The 18747-nt window shown below is 37.5% G+C and overlaps 1 protein-coding gene across 4 annotated transcripts in view; it reads right to left on the bottom strand.

Annotated features, from left to right (window-relative positions):
• The window catches only part of LOC124721531 (membrane-associated protein Hem), a 186506-nt gene extending 170827 nt beyond the window's left edge, over positions 1–15679 (bottom strand). For 2 of the 4 annotated variants that reach the window (XM_047246551.1, XM_047246553.1), the window contains exons 1-2: positions 15436–15679; positions 10646–10768 (exon numbers count right to left, since the gene is read on the bottom strand). In XM_047246551.1, coding sequence (XP_047102507.1) covers positions 10646–10768; positions 15436–15540 — 228 coding nt within the window. In that variant the 5' untranslated portion in view covers positions 15541–15679. The remainder of the gene's footprint in view (positions 1–10645; positions 10769–15435) is intronic. The other 2 variants (XM_047246552.1, XM_047246554.1) reach the window with 1 other exon arrangement.
• Between the last annotated feature and the right edge of the window lie 3068 nt (positions 15680–18747).

Below are 18747 nucleotides of genomic sequence, written 5' to 3'. Positions count from 1 at the left end.
AGTCTCAGTCCAGCACACAGTTTTAATCTGCCAGGAAGTTTGATTTCATTTGTCTATCACTAATTTCAGTGTCAGTGTTACGCATTTCTTTTACATCTCTCTGTAAAACAAAGAATGATATTCATAAAACAAAACATTAGATTAAATCTAGGGACATAATCTACATGCTCTTCACAAGTTGTGGGGTTCAGGATTGGGAGATTGTCTGAAAATCTTGTTAATTGCCTCCTCTAGTCTGCTACAGATGAAATTAAGTCATCTTTATATTTAACAAATTATTCAGTGCCTCTGAGTAAGAAATCAAATTGTGTATTAAAAAAATTAAAAATTTGTTAGCTGAAACAAAAACTGTTGGTATTTACAAGTGCATAGTGCAGCAATTTCATAAGTATTTAAACTTTAGATCTATGGGGTACTGAACAAGGGTTATGAGACAACTGCAATGTAGAGGTTTTCTTAAGATTTCCTTGAAAATTTTCTACTGGCTGTTTGCAATTCGGTTACAGAGAAGGAAAAACAAAAAAAAAAAAAAAAAAATAATAATATACCAGTGCTCTGGCCAGACTGGAATAGAGACCTAATGCAGCCTTTGGATCTGATGGTGGCCACATTACCACTGAGCTAGTGAGCAACCACTGTATTTACTACTCTCTCATCATCACAGTGATGGCTAAGATAGATAATTCACAATGTAGCAGATGAGATTAATTGTATCTTCCATGTAGAACAACCTTCCTGGACTCAAAATCATAATTTTGATAACATCACTCAAATTGTTTAATGAAAGTGACAACAAAATACCAAGTGAATTTTGCACAATAATTCTGTGCTATTCCAGGAAGTAACTTGATGATGGAAGAATGCCAGACATATTCCATAATGTTGTTAATTGTACTAGTGGCAAGAAGAATACATTTCCACAGCCAATGTGTTTCCTGAACTGGCTCAGAAGTGAGGAGCACAGCTTGTGTGTCTAAGACACAACCACTGAGTTGACTGAGGGCCAAAATACGAAGCGTATAAGACAATGACTTTTACTCCCATTTCTGTAACTAGGCTTAACAGCTAGAGCCTAGTTACCGTTAGTATTCAAATGCACAGACTGCAAGCCGAAAATCATACATCAAGACCTGTCAGAATTATTTCTGTTTTCCTTCTTTATGTGTACTGTAAATATAAAAGCTTATGTGCTGGACACGATTCACTTTTTGAAGCATCTGCAGTAGTTTAAAGGTAAACATTTTGTTTAGGTAACAATCTTTTGATCATTATAGACGTAATACAGGTTTTTCTCAAGAATGCTGTCATTAGCACTGCACCCAAAACAGAGGAACACAAATGAAAAATAACAACACAGCACTGACTGCCAAACACAAACATTCACAGATAAATTCGTTAGCTACAAATAATATAAAGCCTTAAATCAACAAAGAGTGAACTGTGAAAAGAAACAATGTGCACGACTGAGAAAGCCTACTGCAAAGGTATAACGGGAGGGGGGGGGGGGGGGGGAGGGAGGCGGGGAGGGGGGGGGGGGGATTTAAAAAGGTACACAATGCGCTGACAGTAGAGTCTTTAATCTGCCCTTCTAAACTAGAACTGTCATTCAGTCTATAATAATTGAAAGAACGGAAGTAACCTCTACCCCTAATAATTACAAAATAATCCCTCCAGATTCTTTATGCATAAAAGTAGGGCGTGATGAAAGAGCTACTCAATTTGCAGTATGCTTATGACAGAGGGAAACCAAAACAGCAATAAGATGTTCAACTAATTGATCATGGGGAACATCTTCAATGCAAAACTTCGCAGCAGGTAAAGTTTGTTCTTAATTCACTGGTTGATAGATTCACAATAACGATGATGAAAAAGTTGAACGTTGGAGTAGTATTTCTGCCCAGCACCTTACAGCAAAATTAGGTAGTATGAATGGAATTGTACAGATTGGCAGTGGGTGCTGGAATGTGTAGACCCTATCCAGATGGTATTAACTCATTATGCCAAACTGCAAAAAGTCTGTACATTCAGTCACTGTGAGCCAGATTATAACCCACACTTAATTTCTGTCAGTGAAAGAATTGCCCAGCAGTGTGTGAAGAGCATCTACATTTCTGTACCTCTTACACAACACAGACCAATCATGTGCTAATTATTCACCTTTCTGTAGACACATTAAAGATATTGCTTACCACTGGTAGCTAAATTCCAGCCCTTGAGGTGTTTGATATGTCCCAAACCAATCAAAAAGGCAGCACATAGCTTTTGAGCACATTTACTTTTCTTCAGATATTATTGCTCATAATCGTATTTAACTGAAAAATTTAGAGTCATACAAATAGAGCAAAACCAGACCGCCAAGTAGACATGGAAACTAGTGATTTCACAGCTGACATCACCATGGACAAACTTGAAAAACATATTAATAAATCAAAATAATGGTGAAGCAACAGATTTCGATGATATTAGACAAGAATAAAGTAAATATTTCAGCATTGAAACAAAATTAATTGCTTCTGAAAGTTATTTGATGATGATTTGGGCCATATTTGCGGTAAGTTCACTAACCACTAATGTGTGTCTTGTGATTATTGTAACTGTATGACAGTTTTAGTTAAAAATGACATACTGAAAACATTATTCTCAGCATATTGTGTTCCTGTTTACATTTCTTACTTTCATTTCTTTATGCCTTTTCAGTAGGCTTTTCAATCTTGCTCACTGTTTGTTTGCACAGTTCACATTTTACTGGTTAAAGGCTTTACGTTATTTGTATCTTATAAATGAATTTCTTGTGGATGTTGTGTTCCACTATTTTGGGTATGGTACTAATGACAGCATTCTTAAGTAAAACCCGTATTAGGTCTATAATGATGAAAAGATATGTTACTAGCACATAATGTTTACACTATAACTACTGCAGATGTTCCACAAGAATGAATTGTGTCTGGTGAATGAGTCTTCCCCGTAATAGAACATGTAAAAAATGAAAATAAAAATAATTGTGGCAGCTACTGGTGTACGATTTTCAGCATTTAGTTGGTGCATCTGAGTATTGTTGGTAACTACACTCTAGCCTATGCCTAGTTACAGAAATGGGATTAAGAGTCACTGTTTATATTTTTGGTATTTCGACCTTCAGTCAACGCAGCAGATGTGTCTCAGGGACTTAAGCAGTGCTCTTCAGTTCCAAGCCTGCTCAGGAAACAAAACGGTTGTGGAAACATCCTTCCTGCCTCTAGTTCAAATGGTTCAAATGGCTCTCAGCACTACGGGACTTAACATCAGAGGTCATCAGTCCCCTAGAACTTAGAACTACTTAAACCTAACTAACCTAAGGAAATCACACACATCCATGCCTGAGGCAGGATGGGAACCTGTGACCGTAGCAGTCGCGCAGTTCCGGATTGAAGCACCTAGAACTGCTCATCCACCGCGGCCGGCTATGCCTCTACTATCATTGGCAACATTGCAGCATATGTTTAGCAACTCTGTGATTGTCATGACACTTCCTGGATGACACAGAATTATCATACTAAATTCACTTGACATTTTATTGTCATTTCCATTAAATACTCTGAGCAATTCTCACTTAAGGTGTGACACCGAGTTATCAAAATTGTGATTCTGAGTCCAGGAAGCTTTTGCCTCAAAGACAATACTTCTAATCTCGTCTCTTATAATGTGAATTTTCCGTCTTGGACACCACTATGACAATGAGGGAAAGATGAATAACACAGTTGTTCACTAGCTCTGTGGTAACGATGTTTTTCTTTAAAGCGAAGCCTGCATTACCTCTGGTTCCAGTCTTGGTGGAGATCAGCTTTTTACCTTTCCAGTGACAGAGCTATGTGTAGCCAGATTGAAGATCAATATGGAACTCTTAATAAAACTTCTCCACTATCAGTTTCCTCACTACTTTCGGTATGGTACTCCATAGTCTAAATAATGGAAAGAGTGAACTGGAACCTGTGACTTGTCATCTTCAGTGCACAATATTTACCACAAGACCAGCATATTATAACAGCTCAAGTGGGAAAAAACACTTCGTCTATTGTTGCCAGTTCATGCACTTGGTACTTACTTTGAAGGTTAGGTAATTTCATTGACACTATAAGTGAGTGACTCGAACTTAGTTTCTGTGGCAGCCAAGTTTTACGTCAAAAACTGTACATAATCTGTCTCGTAGCCATCAGAAGATATGAATTACACTCTGTCAATCAGTCAAATAAGCAATCTTTAGCACACAGGGCATAGGTGATTATAGAGGGGATGTTGGCTATCATTCATTTTCCAAATCAACAACATGCTTTCTCTGCCTGATGTCATACCTTGGTCCAGTTTTTCTGCTGCTAGTACCAAATGGTCCAAATTTTCTGCCATTTTGTCTACAGTGGTCCACAAGTTTTTTGCTGTCAAATGTACAAGGCACCCTTTACAATACTCCTAAGGATGGCTGGTTACATTTTAATGTAGATTAAGATAAACTGTAGTTGCCAGATCAAAAGAATTTCTCTGAAGTGTGAAGTGGGGATTAGAGAAACAGTCCTTCCCCTTACTTCCCTCTGGCCAGTGGCAGCCTATGCTCAGTAAAGCCTACATAACCTGGAGTGTTTAATCAGGCACTAAATTGGAACACTTATTCCTGAAATTCTAGTCTTCACATTAACAGTTAGGTGCAATTTTATTATTATTATTGCTATTATTATTTGAATTTGGAACTCAGGACCACATAAAACATATGATTTATTTCCTTTTGTCTGCTTCACAACATTACTTTGCTATTACTTTCTGTTGTTGTCTTCTTGCTTCTGTCAATGTCCCTCCTCTTTTGTATTTTCTTTGGGATACTCTTTATTTTTTGGACCTTTTCCCTTAATTCATGTCTGTTCTCTATGTCTTTGTTTGTTATTCCCAACTTCTGTAGATATTTCTTCACTTCTATAAACCATGAAATTTGAGTTTTGCCAATAAATTTGAATACTTTTTTGTCAGCCTCTTGTCAGCCATTCTTTTTAAGTATCCATAATACAGGGTGATTCAAAAAGAATACCACAACTTTAAAAATGTGTATTTAATGAAAGAAACATAATATAACCTTCTGTTATACATCATTACAAAGAGTATTTAAAAAGGTTTTTTTCACTCAAAAACAAGTTCAGAGATGTTCAATATGGCCCCCTCCACACACATGAGCAATATCAACCCGATACTCCAACTCGTTCCACACTCTCTGTAGCATATCAGGCGTAACAGTTTGGATAGCTGCTGTTATTTCTCATTTCAAATCATCAATGGTAGCTGGGAGAGGTGGCCGAAACACCATATCCTTAACATACCCCCATAAGAAAAAATCGCAGGGGGTAAGATCAGGGCTTCTTGGAGGCCAGTGATGAAGTGCTCTGTCACGGGCTGCCTGGCGGCCGATCCATCGCCTCGGGTAGTTGACGTTCAGGTAGTTACTGACAGATAAGTGCCAATGTGGTGGCGCTCCATACTTCATTCGAAATGCACGCTGAACAACTGTCGTCGATTCACTTCTGCCGTACTCAATAACACAAAAAGCTTTCTGTTGAGCGGTCGCCATCTTAGCATCAACTGACGCTGACGCCTAGTCAACAACGCCTCAAGCGAACAAATGTACAACTAAATGAAACTTTATAGCTCCCTTAATTCGCCGACAGATAGTGCTTAGCTCTGCCTTTTGTCGTTGCAGAGTTTTAAATTCCTAAAGTTGTGGTATTCTTTTTGAATCACCCTGCATGTATCCTTCACTTTCTCATTGTATATACCATTTTCTCAGTTTTTTCATGCACCAATCTGTTGCTTCTCAAGTTCCACATCCCATTTTCATACTATGGACCCAAAATTTTTCAATTTATTCTTCTTTATTTCTTCTTCAAATTATTTAAATGTCTGACTGTGTATATTGTGAGGTATTCTGAGTCACAAATACATGCAATTTTAACCATAACACTGTAATGCTTTAATTTTGTATTAATCTATAAGGATTTTTTTTATTATATTTGTTCATTTTAAAATTGAAGACCATTACTATTTTTCTGGCTTCTTTGTCCATAGCATTTAGCTGAGTTACTTCTCCCAAGTATTTAAATTCTGAGACTTCCTTCATTTTTCCATAATTTGTCTTTGTATATTTTGTGTACTTTTGGCACTGGTCATGTATACAGTTTCTCAAACAAAATTTGTAATTCAGGTTTTCTGCTTCTTTGCATACAGTAGGTCCCCTGCTAAGACTGCAAAATCATCAGCTAAAGCTAAGCAGTCAATTTCAAGATTCTATCTCTTTCCTCCAACTTTTTGACTTTATTCATTCCCTCTTCTTCCATTCTTTTTCTCCAACCTCATACCACTTTCTCCAACACACAACTGAATAATAAAGGATACAGTCCATCCTCCTATATCACGCCTGCTTTAATATCAAAATGTTTTGATAATTCATATAATATAATCCATACAATAATGTCACACTATGCACATTACATTTACTTTTATTGTTTTATAAAAGATTGTTTTGATAAACAATGATTTTCCAACTGTAACTTCAGTCAATAATCTTGAAACTTAGTTCTCCCCTCTACCAGATCATTAGCTATCATTTTAAGGAACAGTACCATGGCCACAAAACCATTCAGAGCTGATTTTCATAAAACACATCAACATTTTATAAAAACACTTCTTGACCTCCATGATTTTATGGATAGGTATCTTTACAAAATCTTGTAAAAGGCATATTAAAAAGACATATATTAATTAAATTAGATGCTTCGTTCATGCCTTGTAGTCTTACGCCAACTGGGTGTGAATGCATGATACAACATAAAGCAGAGAATTAAAGCAGTGGGGTACAACTAGTGCACAAAGAAGACAACCACAATGCAGTAACAGCAGAATAAGAATTTAGTTCTCATGCACTAGTAAAGGAAAGCTATTCTATAGAAATAAGCAAACATGTCTATCTGGGGGGACAATGTGAAAGAAAGCACACAGCCACTCCATAAAAAAGTGAGCCTCACAGACCACCTTATAAATTTTACAGAAACAATACATGTTATACATCAAATTAAAGCTAAAGCATGGAATTATTTATGCCTGTAATCATTTTTTTTGTTTTGTTTTATTTTACAAAATTTGAGAAATTTAGTTTGAAACTAGGAATATTTTTGATTGCTCTAAAAGTGGCAAACTTGCACAGTTGATGTCTTTTATTTTAAGCTTAAACTGTTTAGAGATCAGATGATTTTTTTTCCCCTTCTATTCTATTGCTGGCATTATTAGGAAGGGGGAAAAAGTGTCTGGATATTAATTTTAAAGGTGAAACAGTTTTCTTACTCAATTTTCCTATTGCACAATTTGTTTTGTCCTGATTGTAACACAATATAATTAAAAGTTTTATTATAAAGCTATTATTAATCACAAAGTTTCCAAAGTCTAAATTTTCTTAGTGAATACCTGGCCAAATTTTTCATTGAGTTCTCAAGATGAGATCCAGACTGCTCACTGGATCCACAACAAACTTACAGTTTTCACTGCAGTTGCTTGGCTTTCAAATAACAGCATAAGAAATTATGCTTTTATATCTGATGATTTGGAACATGGTAAAGTAGCAGCTTGGGTATATCTACGTGTAATTGTTTCTTCCTTAAAGAAAAAAAAAGTATCCTTGCCCTGAAACAGCGAAAATTTTTTCCACTGGTGCAGCTGCTCAGTATAAGAACACATTTAGTCTATCCAATTTGTTACTTTTTGAAGAAGATTTTAGCACCTCAGGAGAATGGAACTTCTTTGCTTCCAGCCATGGGAGAGGGGTTGTTGATGGTATGGGAGGAAAAGTTAAGCAGTGTCTGGTTCGCTGAAAGATGTTGAAAATTTATTGTTAACTCCCTTCAAAGTTTTTCCAAGTGTATTCAGGAAGTGCTTGATAGTACAGAAGTGATCATGGTATGGAATGATGCTATGAGATATTGTAAGGAAGAACTACAGAAAATATTTTATCAATTCCATATTTTCAGAGAGCACACTGTATTAAATTCAATAGCGAGAAGGGTTGTTTAAGTGTAAGTCAGATCAGTGACTCAAATTTTAGTGAAAAGATCAGAAAATCACCACTAGTCAATGATGAAATTACATGTAAAGAGGTCAATATTATCCCACAGGATATAAAACCTGGAGACTTAGTGCTTGTTCATCTCCATACAACTAAAAACATTCAAAAGGATTAAATTATTATGCATTTGCACTAGGAAAAACTGGATAGGAGTGGGAACAAGTGGAATTGGCAAGATCCCATAGATGAATCTTTTGAGCCTGAGCCTGTGGTTCGCAAAGTGGATACGCAAACAACAGAAGGCAGTTTCAATTTAAATAACTTGTTTTGTTTAATCATCTTGTGTTTAATATTTGAAAATGTTTTATTTGAGAGAAAATGTTCAATTTCATTTATGGTATTAATTATCTTTGTATATACACTCCTGGAAATTGAAATAAGAACACCGTGAATTCATTGTCCCAGGAAGGGGAAACTTTATTGACACATTCCTGGGGTCAGATACATCACATGATCACACTGACAGAACCACAGGCACATAGACACAGGCAACAGAGCATGCACAATGTCTGCACTAGTACAGTGTATATCCACCTTTCGCAGCAATGCAGGCTGCTATTCTCCCATGGAGACGATCGTAGAGATGCTGGATGTAGTCCTGTGGAACGGCTTGCCATGCCATTTCCACCTGGCGCCTCAGTTGGACCAGCGTTCGTGCTGGACGTGCACACCGCGTGAGACGACGCTTCATCCAGTCCCAAACATGCTCAATGGGGGACAGATCCGGAGATCTTGCTGGCCAGGGTAGTTGACTTACACCTTCTAGAGCACGTTGGGTGGCACGGGATACATGCGGACGTGCATTGTCCTGTTGGAACAGCAAGTTCCCTTGCCGGTCTAGGAATGGTAGAACGATGGGTTCGATGACGGTTTGGATGTACCGTGCACTATTCAGTGTCCCCTCGACGATCACCAGTGGTGTACGGCCAGTGTAGGAGATCGCTCCCCACACCATGATGCCGGGTGTTGGCCCTGTGTGCCTCGGTCGTATGCAGTCCTGATTGTGGCGCTCACCTGCACGGCGCCAAACATGCATACGACCATCATTGGCACCAAGGCAGAAGTGACTCTCATCGCTGAAGACGACACGTCTCCATTCGTCCCTCCATTCACGCCTGTCGCGACACCACTGGAGGCGGGCTGCACGATGTTGGGGCGTGAGCGGAAGACAGCCTAACGGTGTGCGGGACCGTAGCCCAGCTTCATGGAGACGGTTGCGAATGGTCCTCGCCGATACCCCAGGAGCAACAGTGTCCCTAATTTGCTGGGAAGTGGCGGTGCGGTCCCCTACGGCACTGCGTAGGATCCTACGGTCTTGGCGTGCATCCGTGCGTCGCTGCGGTCCGGTCCCAGGTCGACGGGCACGTGCACCTTCCGCCGACCACTGGCGACAACATCGATGTACTGTGGAGACCTCACGCCCCACGTGTTGAGCAATTCGGCGGTACGTCCACCCGGCCTCCCGCATGCCCACTATACGCCCTCGCTCAAAGTCCGTCAACTGCACATACGGTTCACGTCCACGCTGTCGCGGCATGCTACCAGTGTTAAAGACTGCGATGGAGCTCCGTATGCCACGGCAAACTGGCTGACACTGACGGCGGCGGTGCACAAATGCTGCGCAGCTAGCGCCATTCGACGGCCAACACCGCGGTTCCTGGTGTGTCCGCTGTGCCGTGCGTGTGATCATTGCTTGTACAGCCCTCTCGCAGTGTCCGGAGCAAGTATGGTGGGTCTGACACACCGGTGTCAATGTGTTCTTTTTTCCATTTCCAGGAGTGTATTATTGTTTTCAGTTCTAAAGAAAACTAACAGTATTTACATATACAGATATCATTGTGGTCCCAATCTTAACACTGTACTGTCCCAATCATAACAAATATTATATCAAAATATTTTACATATAAAGAGAGCAAAAATGTTTCAACTACTGAGTTGTAATCTTTATTTACACATAAGCCATTTCAAAAATATAATTTTCAATAAACTATTAACAATCCACAGAGTTCTCACCTTTTATTCAACTTAACTTTGATTTGTTTTTCTGCGAGTCCCGACCTTGACATTCCTTTATTATTTTTTTAACTATTTAATTTTAGTAGCAATTTTTTGAAAACCATATGGGAGAGGAGAGCTGATCGATATTATAAAATCGTGTGATTTAATATTCATGAACTTGATAATTACATAGAGATACTAAGGCTTTAATGTCTCTGATCTGTACCAACCATAACAATGGAATAATGATATGTCACATATTCCAAAATGATGGCCCTACGCATGAAGAAATTAGTTTTCAGTTTCGAAGCTGATGTTTGCCTTCTTTCTTCAGCTCTGCTTTCTAGCAAGTAATTTGCAGTTAGTATTCTTGGTTAGGTTATAACGCTGAAAATTGTTTTCCGCATGCATAATCTTCACGGAGTGGGCCAAGGATATTTATGGTTAAACTTTATACTTATTTATATAATACATAACTGGACTAGTGCCAAAAGAAATATAAAAACAAAAATGAAAACTTACAGATTGACTTGAACTTACTCCTTTGATGTCAATGTTCGGGAATCTTCTAACAATATATTTTATAGATGATTCTAAAGTTTTATCTGACAGAAATCCTGGTTTTGACTTAGCATCACCACAGGCCTGGAAAATGAGAAGAGCATTTTCATCAATAATACTATGAATATTTTCATACTGTGATTTCCTTTTACCTATATATTATGTCACATGTAGCAAACCAACTTCAAAATTAATGTCAAACTATGTTTTGGATTTTTACTTTTTTTTTAGTCAGTCCACATTAATAAAGATTATTACATATGTTTTCTCAGCAAAGGTAGGGGATAATCTGACAACACAAATACAAAAAAACCTTTATTCAAATTGATGGAGATTTGCAGTTTGTTTTGTTTTGACACCATTTGAAGAGACTTTGCATAAATTTGAAATCTCTATCCTCCAGAGCAAGCAGAATTCATGTTAAGGTGATAACACACACTAAGCATGTCAAGACATCTACAATGATTTCAAGGAAACATTGAACCTGCTATTACCACCTGTCTTCTTCGAGCGATGGTGTTATCAAACTGACAGACATAAAATGCTTATTGAAATCCAATATGCGTTAAATACATGCCATAGCTAGAAGCATGGTTGTTTTCAAGAGATCACAATTGTTGATTTTGCAGACTCTCAGATTTGTGTGTAACACAGACCTTGGGCCAACACTACAGGTAATTTAATCACCATAAGTACGAATTCACCTTCATATTCAGCTATACATCAGGAAAATATCATTGGCACATTTGTTACATGATGTCAGGTTCTAAAATATGACTACTCAAGGCAGGAACTGTTGCCTAAGATGGTGGATATGTTCATGAAAATCGTTTTCTAATATGACAGTCCATTCCAATCATACAAGTACAGCATGTACCAAAAATCACTTTACACAAATGGGTATATGAAAAAAAAAAAATATTTATGACCAATTTAAACAGAAATCAGACCATGGGAAACTAGCATATACAAAAATCTGCTCAGGAATGTGTGTAAATCCAAAACAGTTGATGATGTTGACAATGCACTACAGCCTTACTTAACCACAACTGTCATGATGCATATAAGCAAAGAACAATGACACAAATGTACACATATTAAATTTAAAGAGCTGCAACTATCAGCACTACAGTTGTTAGTCACTTTTAAACCAGAATGTGAGATAAGAAGCTATTTCTTTCTTGTTCTGCCAATTCTGTATTTTTTCTCTTCCTTGTGAATGAACAAAACTAACTACCAGACTCAGTAAATGTAGAAGATAGATGGAGGGGATCAATTTACAGAACTGAATTTTCTTGCTTGGCATAATACTGGTTTCCAGGGGCAAGGTTTCTGTATTTGTGCTGTCCAGTTCAGATTCCTGTTGTGGTGTATTATTCAGGATATATATATATATATATATATATATATATATATATATATATATATATATATATATTTTTTTTTTTTTTTTTTTTTTTTTTGCCAGTGCTCCAGGTTAGCCCTAGCAATACCAAGGTATTTTCCATAATGTGTGTTTAGGAGGGGGGGGGGGGTTACTTTGTACCCACCCTAAAGAAAACCAAATTCATTAATTGTTGTTGAATTATATTAAAAACACACTTTTTAAAGCAGTACTGGTGTGTAAGTAAGGTCCTGAACCTGGAGATGCTGAATTAGACATTCACTGGGGAAATAGCACCTACTACTCAGACTTATATTTTTGTGTTAAGTTTAACTAAAAGCTACAAAATGTACATGGAATCTGGTAGAAGAAACCATTAAAAACAACAATTTTCTTTTCTTCAGAATTTTAAAATGTAAAGCAACTGACTAGAGTACAATATTTTCAAAAGGTAGGCCCTAAAATACTCGCCCCCCCCCCCCTTGATATTGCAAGGATTAAAATCCAGTCACCACAGAGGTATAACACTGAATGAGGATATGTGACACAGGTGATGGTGATCTATTTGTCAGTTTGTGGATGCTAAGCTTAGTGGTCTCCTGGTGCTAAGGAAAGGAAAATTAGGGCTTAACGCCCTATTGACACCACGGTAATTGTTGAAAGAACCAAGGCTTGAATTGGAGGAGGATTATGAAGGAAATCTGTCACTTACTCCTCTTCAGAGGAACGATTACAGCATTTGTTTTAATTGATTTAGGAAAACCTCAATCTGGATGGCTGAATAGGGCTCTGAACCGTAGTCAACTTGAATCCTTGATGTTTCTCTCTCTCTCTCTCTCTCTCTCTCTCTCTCTCTCTCTCTCTCTCTCTCTCTCTCTCCATAATTAGCATACTTGGTGCAATCATTTAGAATCATCATACCCTCCAGTTTCAACCAATTAAGTGCTTTGTGAAAAGCATGCATTTTTTGTATCCATCACTCAGTTTGAAAACAATTTTTCAACTGTAGAAACAAATTAAAAAATACTAAACACACTTCTGTTCCAAAGTAACCAGTTCATTTGTTATTCTCAGTAACTAAGCATCTATTTTTGTGAACAATTAACTTCGGATATGAAGCAGTTGCTGCAATGTATCACACAGTGGTTCCCTACACAGAAAGACAGTACATGGGAATATCAGGAGGAGGAGGAGGAGGAGGAGGAGGAGGAGGATGATATTGCAAAACCCATTTGGATTTAATGTGAAGGCAATGTAAGTGTGAATAGGGAGGGGAAAGTGTGAAATGAAATGCTTTGGAGTTGATAACTCACAAACAGATATGGTTTGTAACAGGTTGTCAGAGAGCTAAAATAAAATACTACATAAAAACATATACAATGTGGCAAGTATGAAGAACAACAGTAGTAATGAAATGGTAAAACAAGAAGGTATAAAATATAGGTAACAATAAATCAAATTATGCTGTGTAAAAATGATACAGCAAACATAGAATGAAAGTCAACCAAGAGAGTGAGAGAAAATTTACGTGTATATGCAAGCAAAGACTCAGGCCAAGTACCACATGTACTGAAGAATTACCCATAGCTACCAATTCAGAAGTAGCATAGTGTAGTTATTAAGACACTGAACTCATACTTGGGAGGATGGAGTTCACTCTGTCCTATCATTCTGATCTAGGTTTTCTTAAATCATTTCAGACCAATGCTGGGATGGTTCTTTCATCAAACCTACGACTAACCATCTGCCTTGTCCTCATAAATGCATATTTATACATTGTGAAAGACCACCGAGATGCTGGGTGGACCAGACAAAGGAAAAGGCAAACCAAACATGGGACCAGCTACTTCAAGGTGTAGAAGACTGGGAAAGATGAAGACAGACTGTTAAGAAGATCATGGGCTAGGTTAGCAACTTTCAACTATGAAAGACAAAGTATAGACAACGATATATTCTGTGTTTATGTAGACCTAAATTTTGAGCTACTTATTTTCATTCTATTATGATGACAAATCCTGTATCATGGAGAGATCATTCCTAGATTAATAAATAAATTAAACCACAGTGATGAGCCAAATGGCCACTGTATCTACTGAAGTAGTTTAAGCTGTAATGGTCGCTAAGGCTACCCACAGGCTGGAGTGACTTTAAAGGGAGGTTCTGTGCTGTGGCCCCATGCACACTTACAATACACTTCCTATCTATGCAGAGTGCATAGTAATTACTGCATTACGGGTGGTACATAATGTACGTCTATTCATAAGTGATGCTTCCTCGCTGAACGGTGTGTTACAAAATGCTCACAAAACAGCCTGAAGAAGAAACAATTGTAAAAAGAATTAAGCAGGGTTTGGAACTGAAAGGCTGACAAGACTAAGCATTCACAGAAAAGCACTAAGTTCAAAGAACTGTAGACAAGACACACTTTTACCGACAGCAGTGAAAAGCGTGGTATATTTTGGAAGTGTTTCTTTTGTAGTACCTATTAAACAAATTAAACTCAAAGAAGAAGTAGTACAAAATATAGCAATTTACTAATTCCAGTGCCATCAAATAACACAGTTGAGATTACTGTTATGACGGCCGAAGTGGCCGAGCGGTTCTAGGCGCTTCAGTCTGGAACCACACGACTGCTACGGTTGCAGGTTAGAATCCTGCCTCTGACATAGATGTGTGTGTCGTCATTAGGTTAGTTAGCTTTAAGTAGTTCTAAGTTCTAGGGGACTGATGACCTCAGATGTTAAGTCCCATAGTGGTCAGAGCCATTACTGTTGTGTGACATCACCGATTTAAAACCAAGAAGGAACAAAAATTCTTTTTTTTTTCACCATTAATGTTTCGTTATATATCGAAAAGAATCGTAAAATTGTTCACATATAAATAAAGCTCGACTGTGAACCTCATGTAAACGAAATACCAAGTCCTACATGGAAATATTCGTATTGCACCGAACTTGGGAGCACTGACATATATGGAAATTTTTGAATAGTTGTGTATAAGTTCCGAAAGAAGGGACTTTCACTTTGACCGCTCGCGGTAGTATTTCGCTTTAGTTTACTTTAGCATTCTTCGCCATTTCCACAAGGCCTATCTATGACATGACAATGAGTCATTCCATATTCTTATCCTTGATGAACATGTCCATGGAAATCTAATAATTCCAAAATGCACAGTTGCTACTACTGAAAAACTATTGACGATGTTCAACCGTTAAGGCGTGTAAACAAACAAATAAATCCATACTGTCTACGCACAAAACTTCACAGTCAAAAGATTTGCACACCACGAAGTAGAGAACTATTAGCAACAACAACAGATTCGCATTACCCACTTGAGTTAAAGACACTTATTAAAATTATATTTTCACCTTTTTTATGTTGTAAATCCTTGTCAGCATACCAACTCCTCTATCCAATAATATTGTCAATTTTTCAGCTAATTTTTGCTGACTAGGGACAGGTGGCCTCGCCATCTTCTTGTTTATTTGTGTTACGTGTTTACTTTGATTTCAAACGTTCCTCAACACCATAATGATAAAATAAACACGCCCCCCTCACTTTCACAACAACCAAAACATTACCCTCATACTGTCAACCGAACACACGCCCAAGCTCACCAGAGATGTTTTTATTGTCATAGCTAAGAAAGCAAAGTATATACATCAGTTGACAGTCTACAGCGCGGCGAAGGTATGACGACTACAGCATCCCACTTGTCATATTATGTTCATTTCAGAACGTATTGCCTGGTTTCTAGCGAAAATTTTCATGTATTCTGGAGCAGAGATAAATGTATTGATAAGGTCAGTTATCATAACTATCAAACGAAGTCAGTAATTAATTTCCAGCCTAATATTATAGGTAATAATAATAATAATAATATAATAATAATAATAATAGCTTTATTCAACATGGAATGGTACACTGCACATGTACAAAGAAACAGTAATGATTAAAGTTATTTGTACAATACACAAAACACATTCTTCTGAATACGTCATTAATTTACAACAAAATTACAATAAGGTGTTTACTTATTTCTGTTCACATAATTACACAGAGCATTTGTAATTCATATAAGTATGATACTCTTCTAATGTGTAGAAAGGGTGTTTTACTAAAAATGTCTTAAGCTGATGTTTGAGTTTAATTGTAGGAAGAGCCATGACTGCTCTAGGCAGTGCATTAGCTAATTTTATACCTGCATACTGAGGCCCCTTTTCGTAAAGTGCTGTTCTGTGGCTGCCAATGTAAAATCTTTCTTTATTTCTAGTATTGTACTGGTGGAAATCTGAATAAGTGTTTGGGTGCAGTCTTTTCACAAGCAATATGGCTTTTAGAATGTATTTGTTTATAACAGTTAACACCTCTGTTTTTGGAAACAAGTTGCGACAAGATTCCCTATATTTTGCTCCACAGATTATTCTCACACCCCTTTTTTGAAGAATGAGTAGCTTATCTAGATTAGCTTTGGTTGTTACCCCCCAAATTTCAATACCGTAGTTCAAGTGAGAGGAGAAAAGAGCATGGTATGCAGTCTTTAGGACTACGGTGTCTATACAGAACTTGCTAATAGTACTGATTGCAAATATATTTTTTGACAACTTAGTTGCTAGAGAGTCAATATGTGTGTCCCATTTCAGGTTGCTTTGGATTGTTACACCAAGGAATTTTGCACTAGACTCTTTCTTTACCAATTCGTTGCCCATGTATAATTTAATTTCATTATTCAAACTACTTTTGTTAAACTCCATCAAACATGTTTTACTGCTGCTTACATTTAAGTGGCTTTCATTAAAAAACTGAACAATTTCTTTTGTCACATTATTACACTCGGCCTCTAGTTCATTACATGATTCCTTTTTACATACAATGGACGAGTCATCGGCATACAGAACAATTTTGGAATTTATAGTACAGTATTTAATATCATTTACATAGATCAAGAACAGAAGGGGGCCCAATACCGAGCCCTGGGGCACCCCATATTTTATGCAAGTGATCTCTGATTAGTAGACACCACTTTCCGTTTTAAGTAGAACAAACTGCTTTCTATTGCTCATATAACACTTTATTAGGTCATAAGCAGCGCCTCTAATGCCCATATTCCATAGCTTGTCTAATAGGATGTCAACGTTCACGCAATCAAAGGCTTTTTCCAGGTCTAGGTATACACCTGCCACATGTTCCTTGCTTTCGATACCCCCTGACACCTCTTCAATTAGTTGAGCAGCTACAGTGCTAGTTGATTTACCTTTTACGAATCCATTTTGATTTTCGAACATCAGGTTGTGTTTGTTAAGAAAGTTTATAATCCTGTTGTATATAACTTTCTCAACTATTTTGGAAAAGACAGGAAGGATTGAGACTGGTCTGTAGTTTTCTATTTTGTTGTTGTCACCTTTCTTAAAAATGGGTGTTACCTGTGCTATTTTTAGTCTGTCTGGAAAGGTGCCTGATTCTATTATATTGTTGACTGCTGCAGACAGAGGTACAGAGACATTTTGGCTACAGGCTTTTAAAACATTAGTATTTAGGCCATCATGCCCAGCTGAATTAGAGGGTTTTAGAGAGCTAATGATGCCCATTATTTCTGCACAGTTTGTGGGGGCTAGATATATACTATGGTCACATGTATTACCTTTAAAACGGTAGTGCATGTTTTTATGTTTGTCATTTATGGCTTCCCCTACGGAAGAAAAATATTCATTAAAAATATTTGCAATTTCCAGTTGGTCTTTTATGGGCATGCCATTGTGGTTAATAGTAAAGTCCATACAGGGTTTGTCATTGCCGGTTCTAAAACTGTTTATGACTGCCCAGATGCCAGTAGTTACGTTTTGTGAGTTTTGAAGCTTATTTGCAACATAGTTGCTCCTGGTCTGTGTAAGTAAGTCCTTATAGTGTGCTTGATATATTTTGAAGGCTTCCTTTAGCTCAGGAGTCTCTCTATTATTCAGCGTTGCACTGTGGAGTAGTTTTAATTTTTCCCTCGCTTCAGTGACATTACTATTTACCCAAATATTTTTGTTTATAATTTTTGTTCGTTTCATTTTTGTGATTACAACTGGGCATGTGGTATCAAAGCAGTAATAGAAGTCAGCAGCAAAGTTTTCATATGAAAAGCTATTATTTTCAAACCATTTTATTTGTGCTAGCATCCAGTTTAGTCTATTTATGTTGTCGTTATACATTATTCTTTTAGTTACAAACTGTTGCTTTGTGGTGACAGTGGGGGCCTCATGGCGTTCCAATTTAAGCTGTACTGCATGGTGATCTGAGATTGCTAGTTTTAAAACCGATGCACTGTGGGATAGGTGGGTCATGTTTGTTATTATGTTGTCAAGACATGTTTTACTATTGCCAATTTCTCTAGTGGGTTCCTGAATGAGTGGGGTCAGGTTAAATTCATCACACAGACGATGTAACTTTTTGGTGCTGACATCATTTGTTAATAAATCTATATTTATATCCCCTGTAACTATAATATTTACATGACCATTTGGCCCAGAAAATGTTGTGTCTATGTATACAAGCAAGTCAGAAAGATTTACAAAAAAGGTATCTGTATTTGCTGCAGGTGGCCTGTAAACACCGATAACTGTTATGTTATCTCTACCCCATTTCAGGTTTATTGCAGCAAATTCTGAGACTCCTTCCAAGCAGAAGGCACTCACATC

This window comes from Schistocerca piceifrons, chromosome X (genome assembly GCF_021461385.2).
Source record: "Schistocerca piceifrons isolate TAMUIC-IGC-003096 chromosome X, iqSchPice1.1, whole genome shotgun sequence".
Taxonomy (NCBI): Eukaryota; Metazoa; Arthropoda; class Insecta; order Orthoptera; family Acrididae; genus Schistocerca; species Schistocerca piceifrons.
This window is presented reverse-complemented; position numbering and strand designations above follow the sequence as displayed.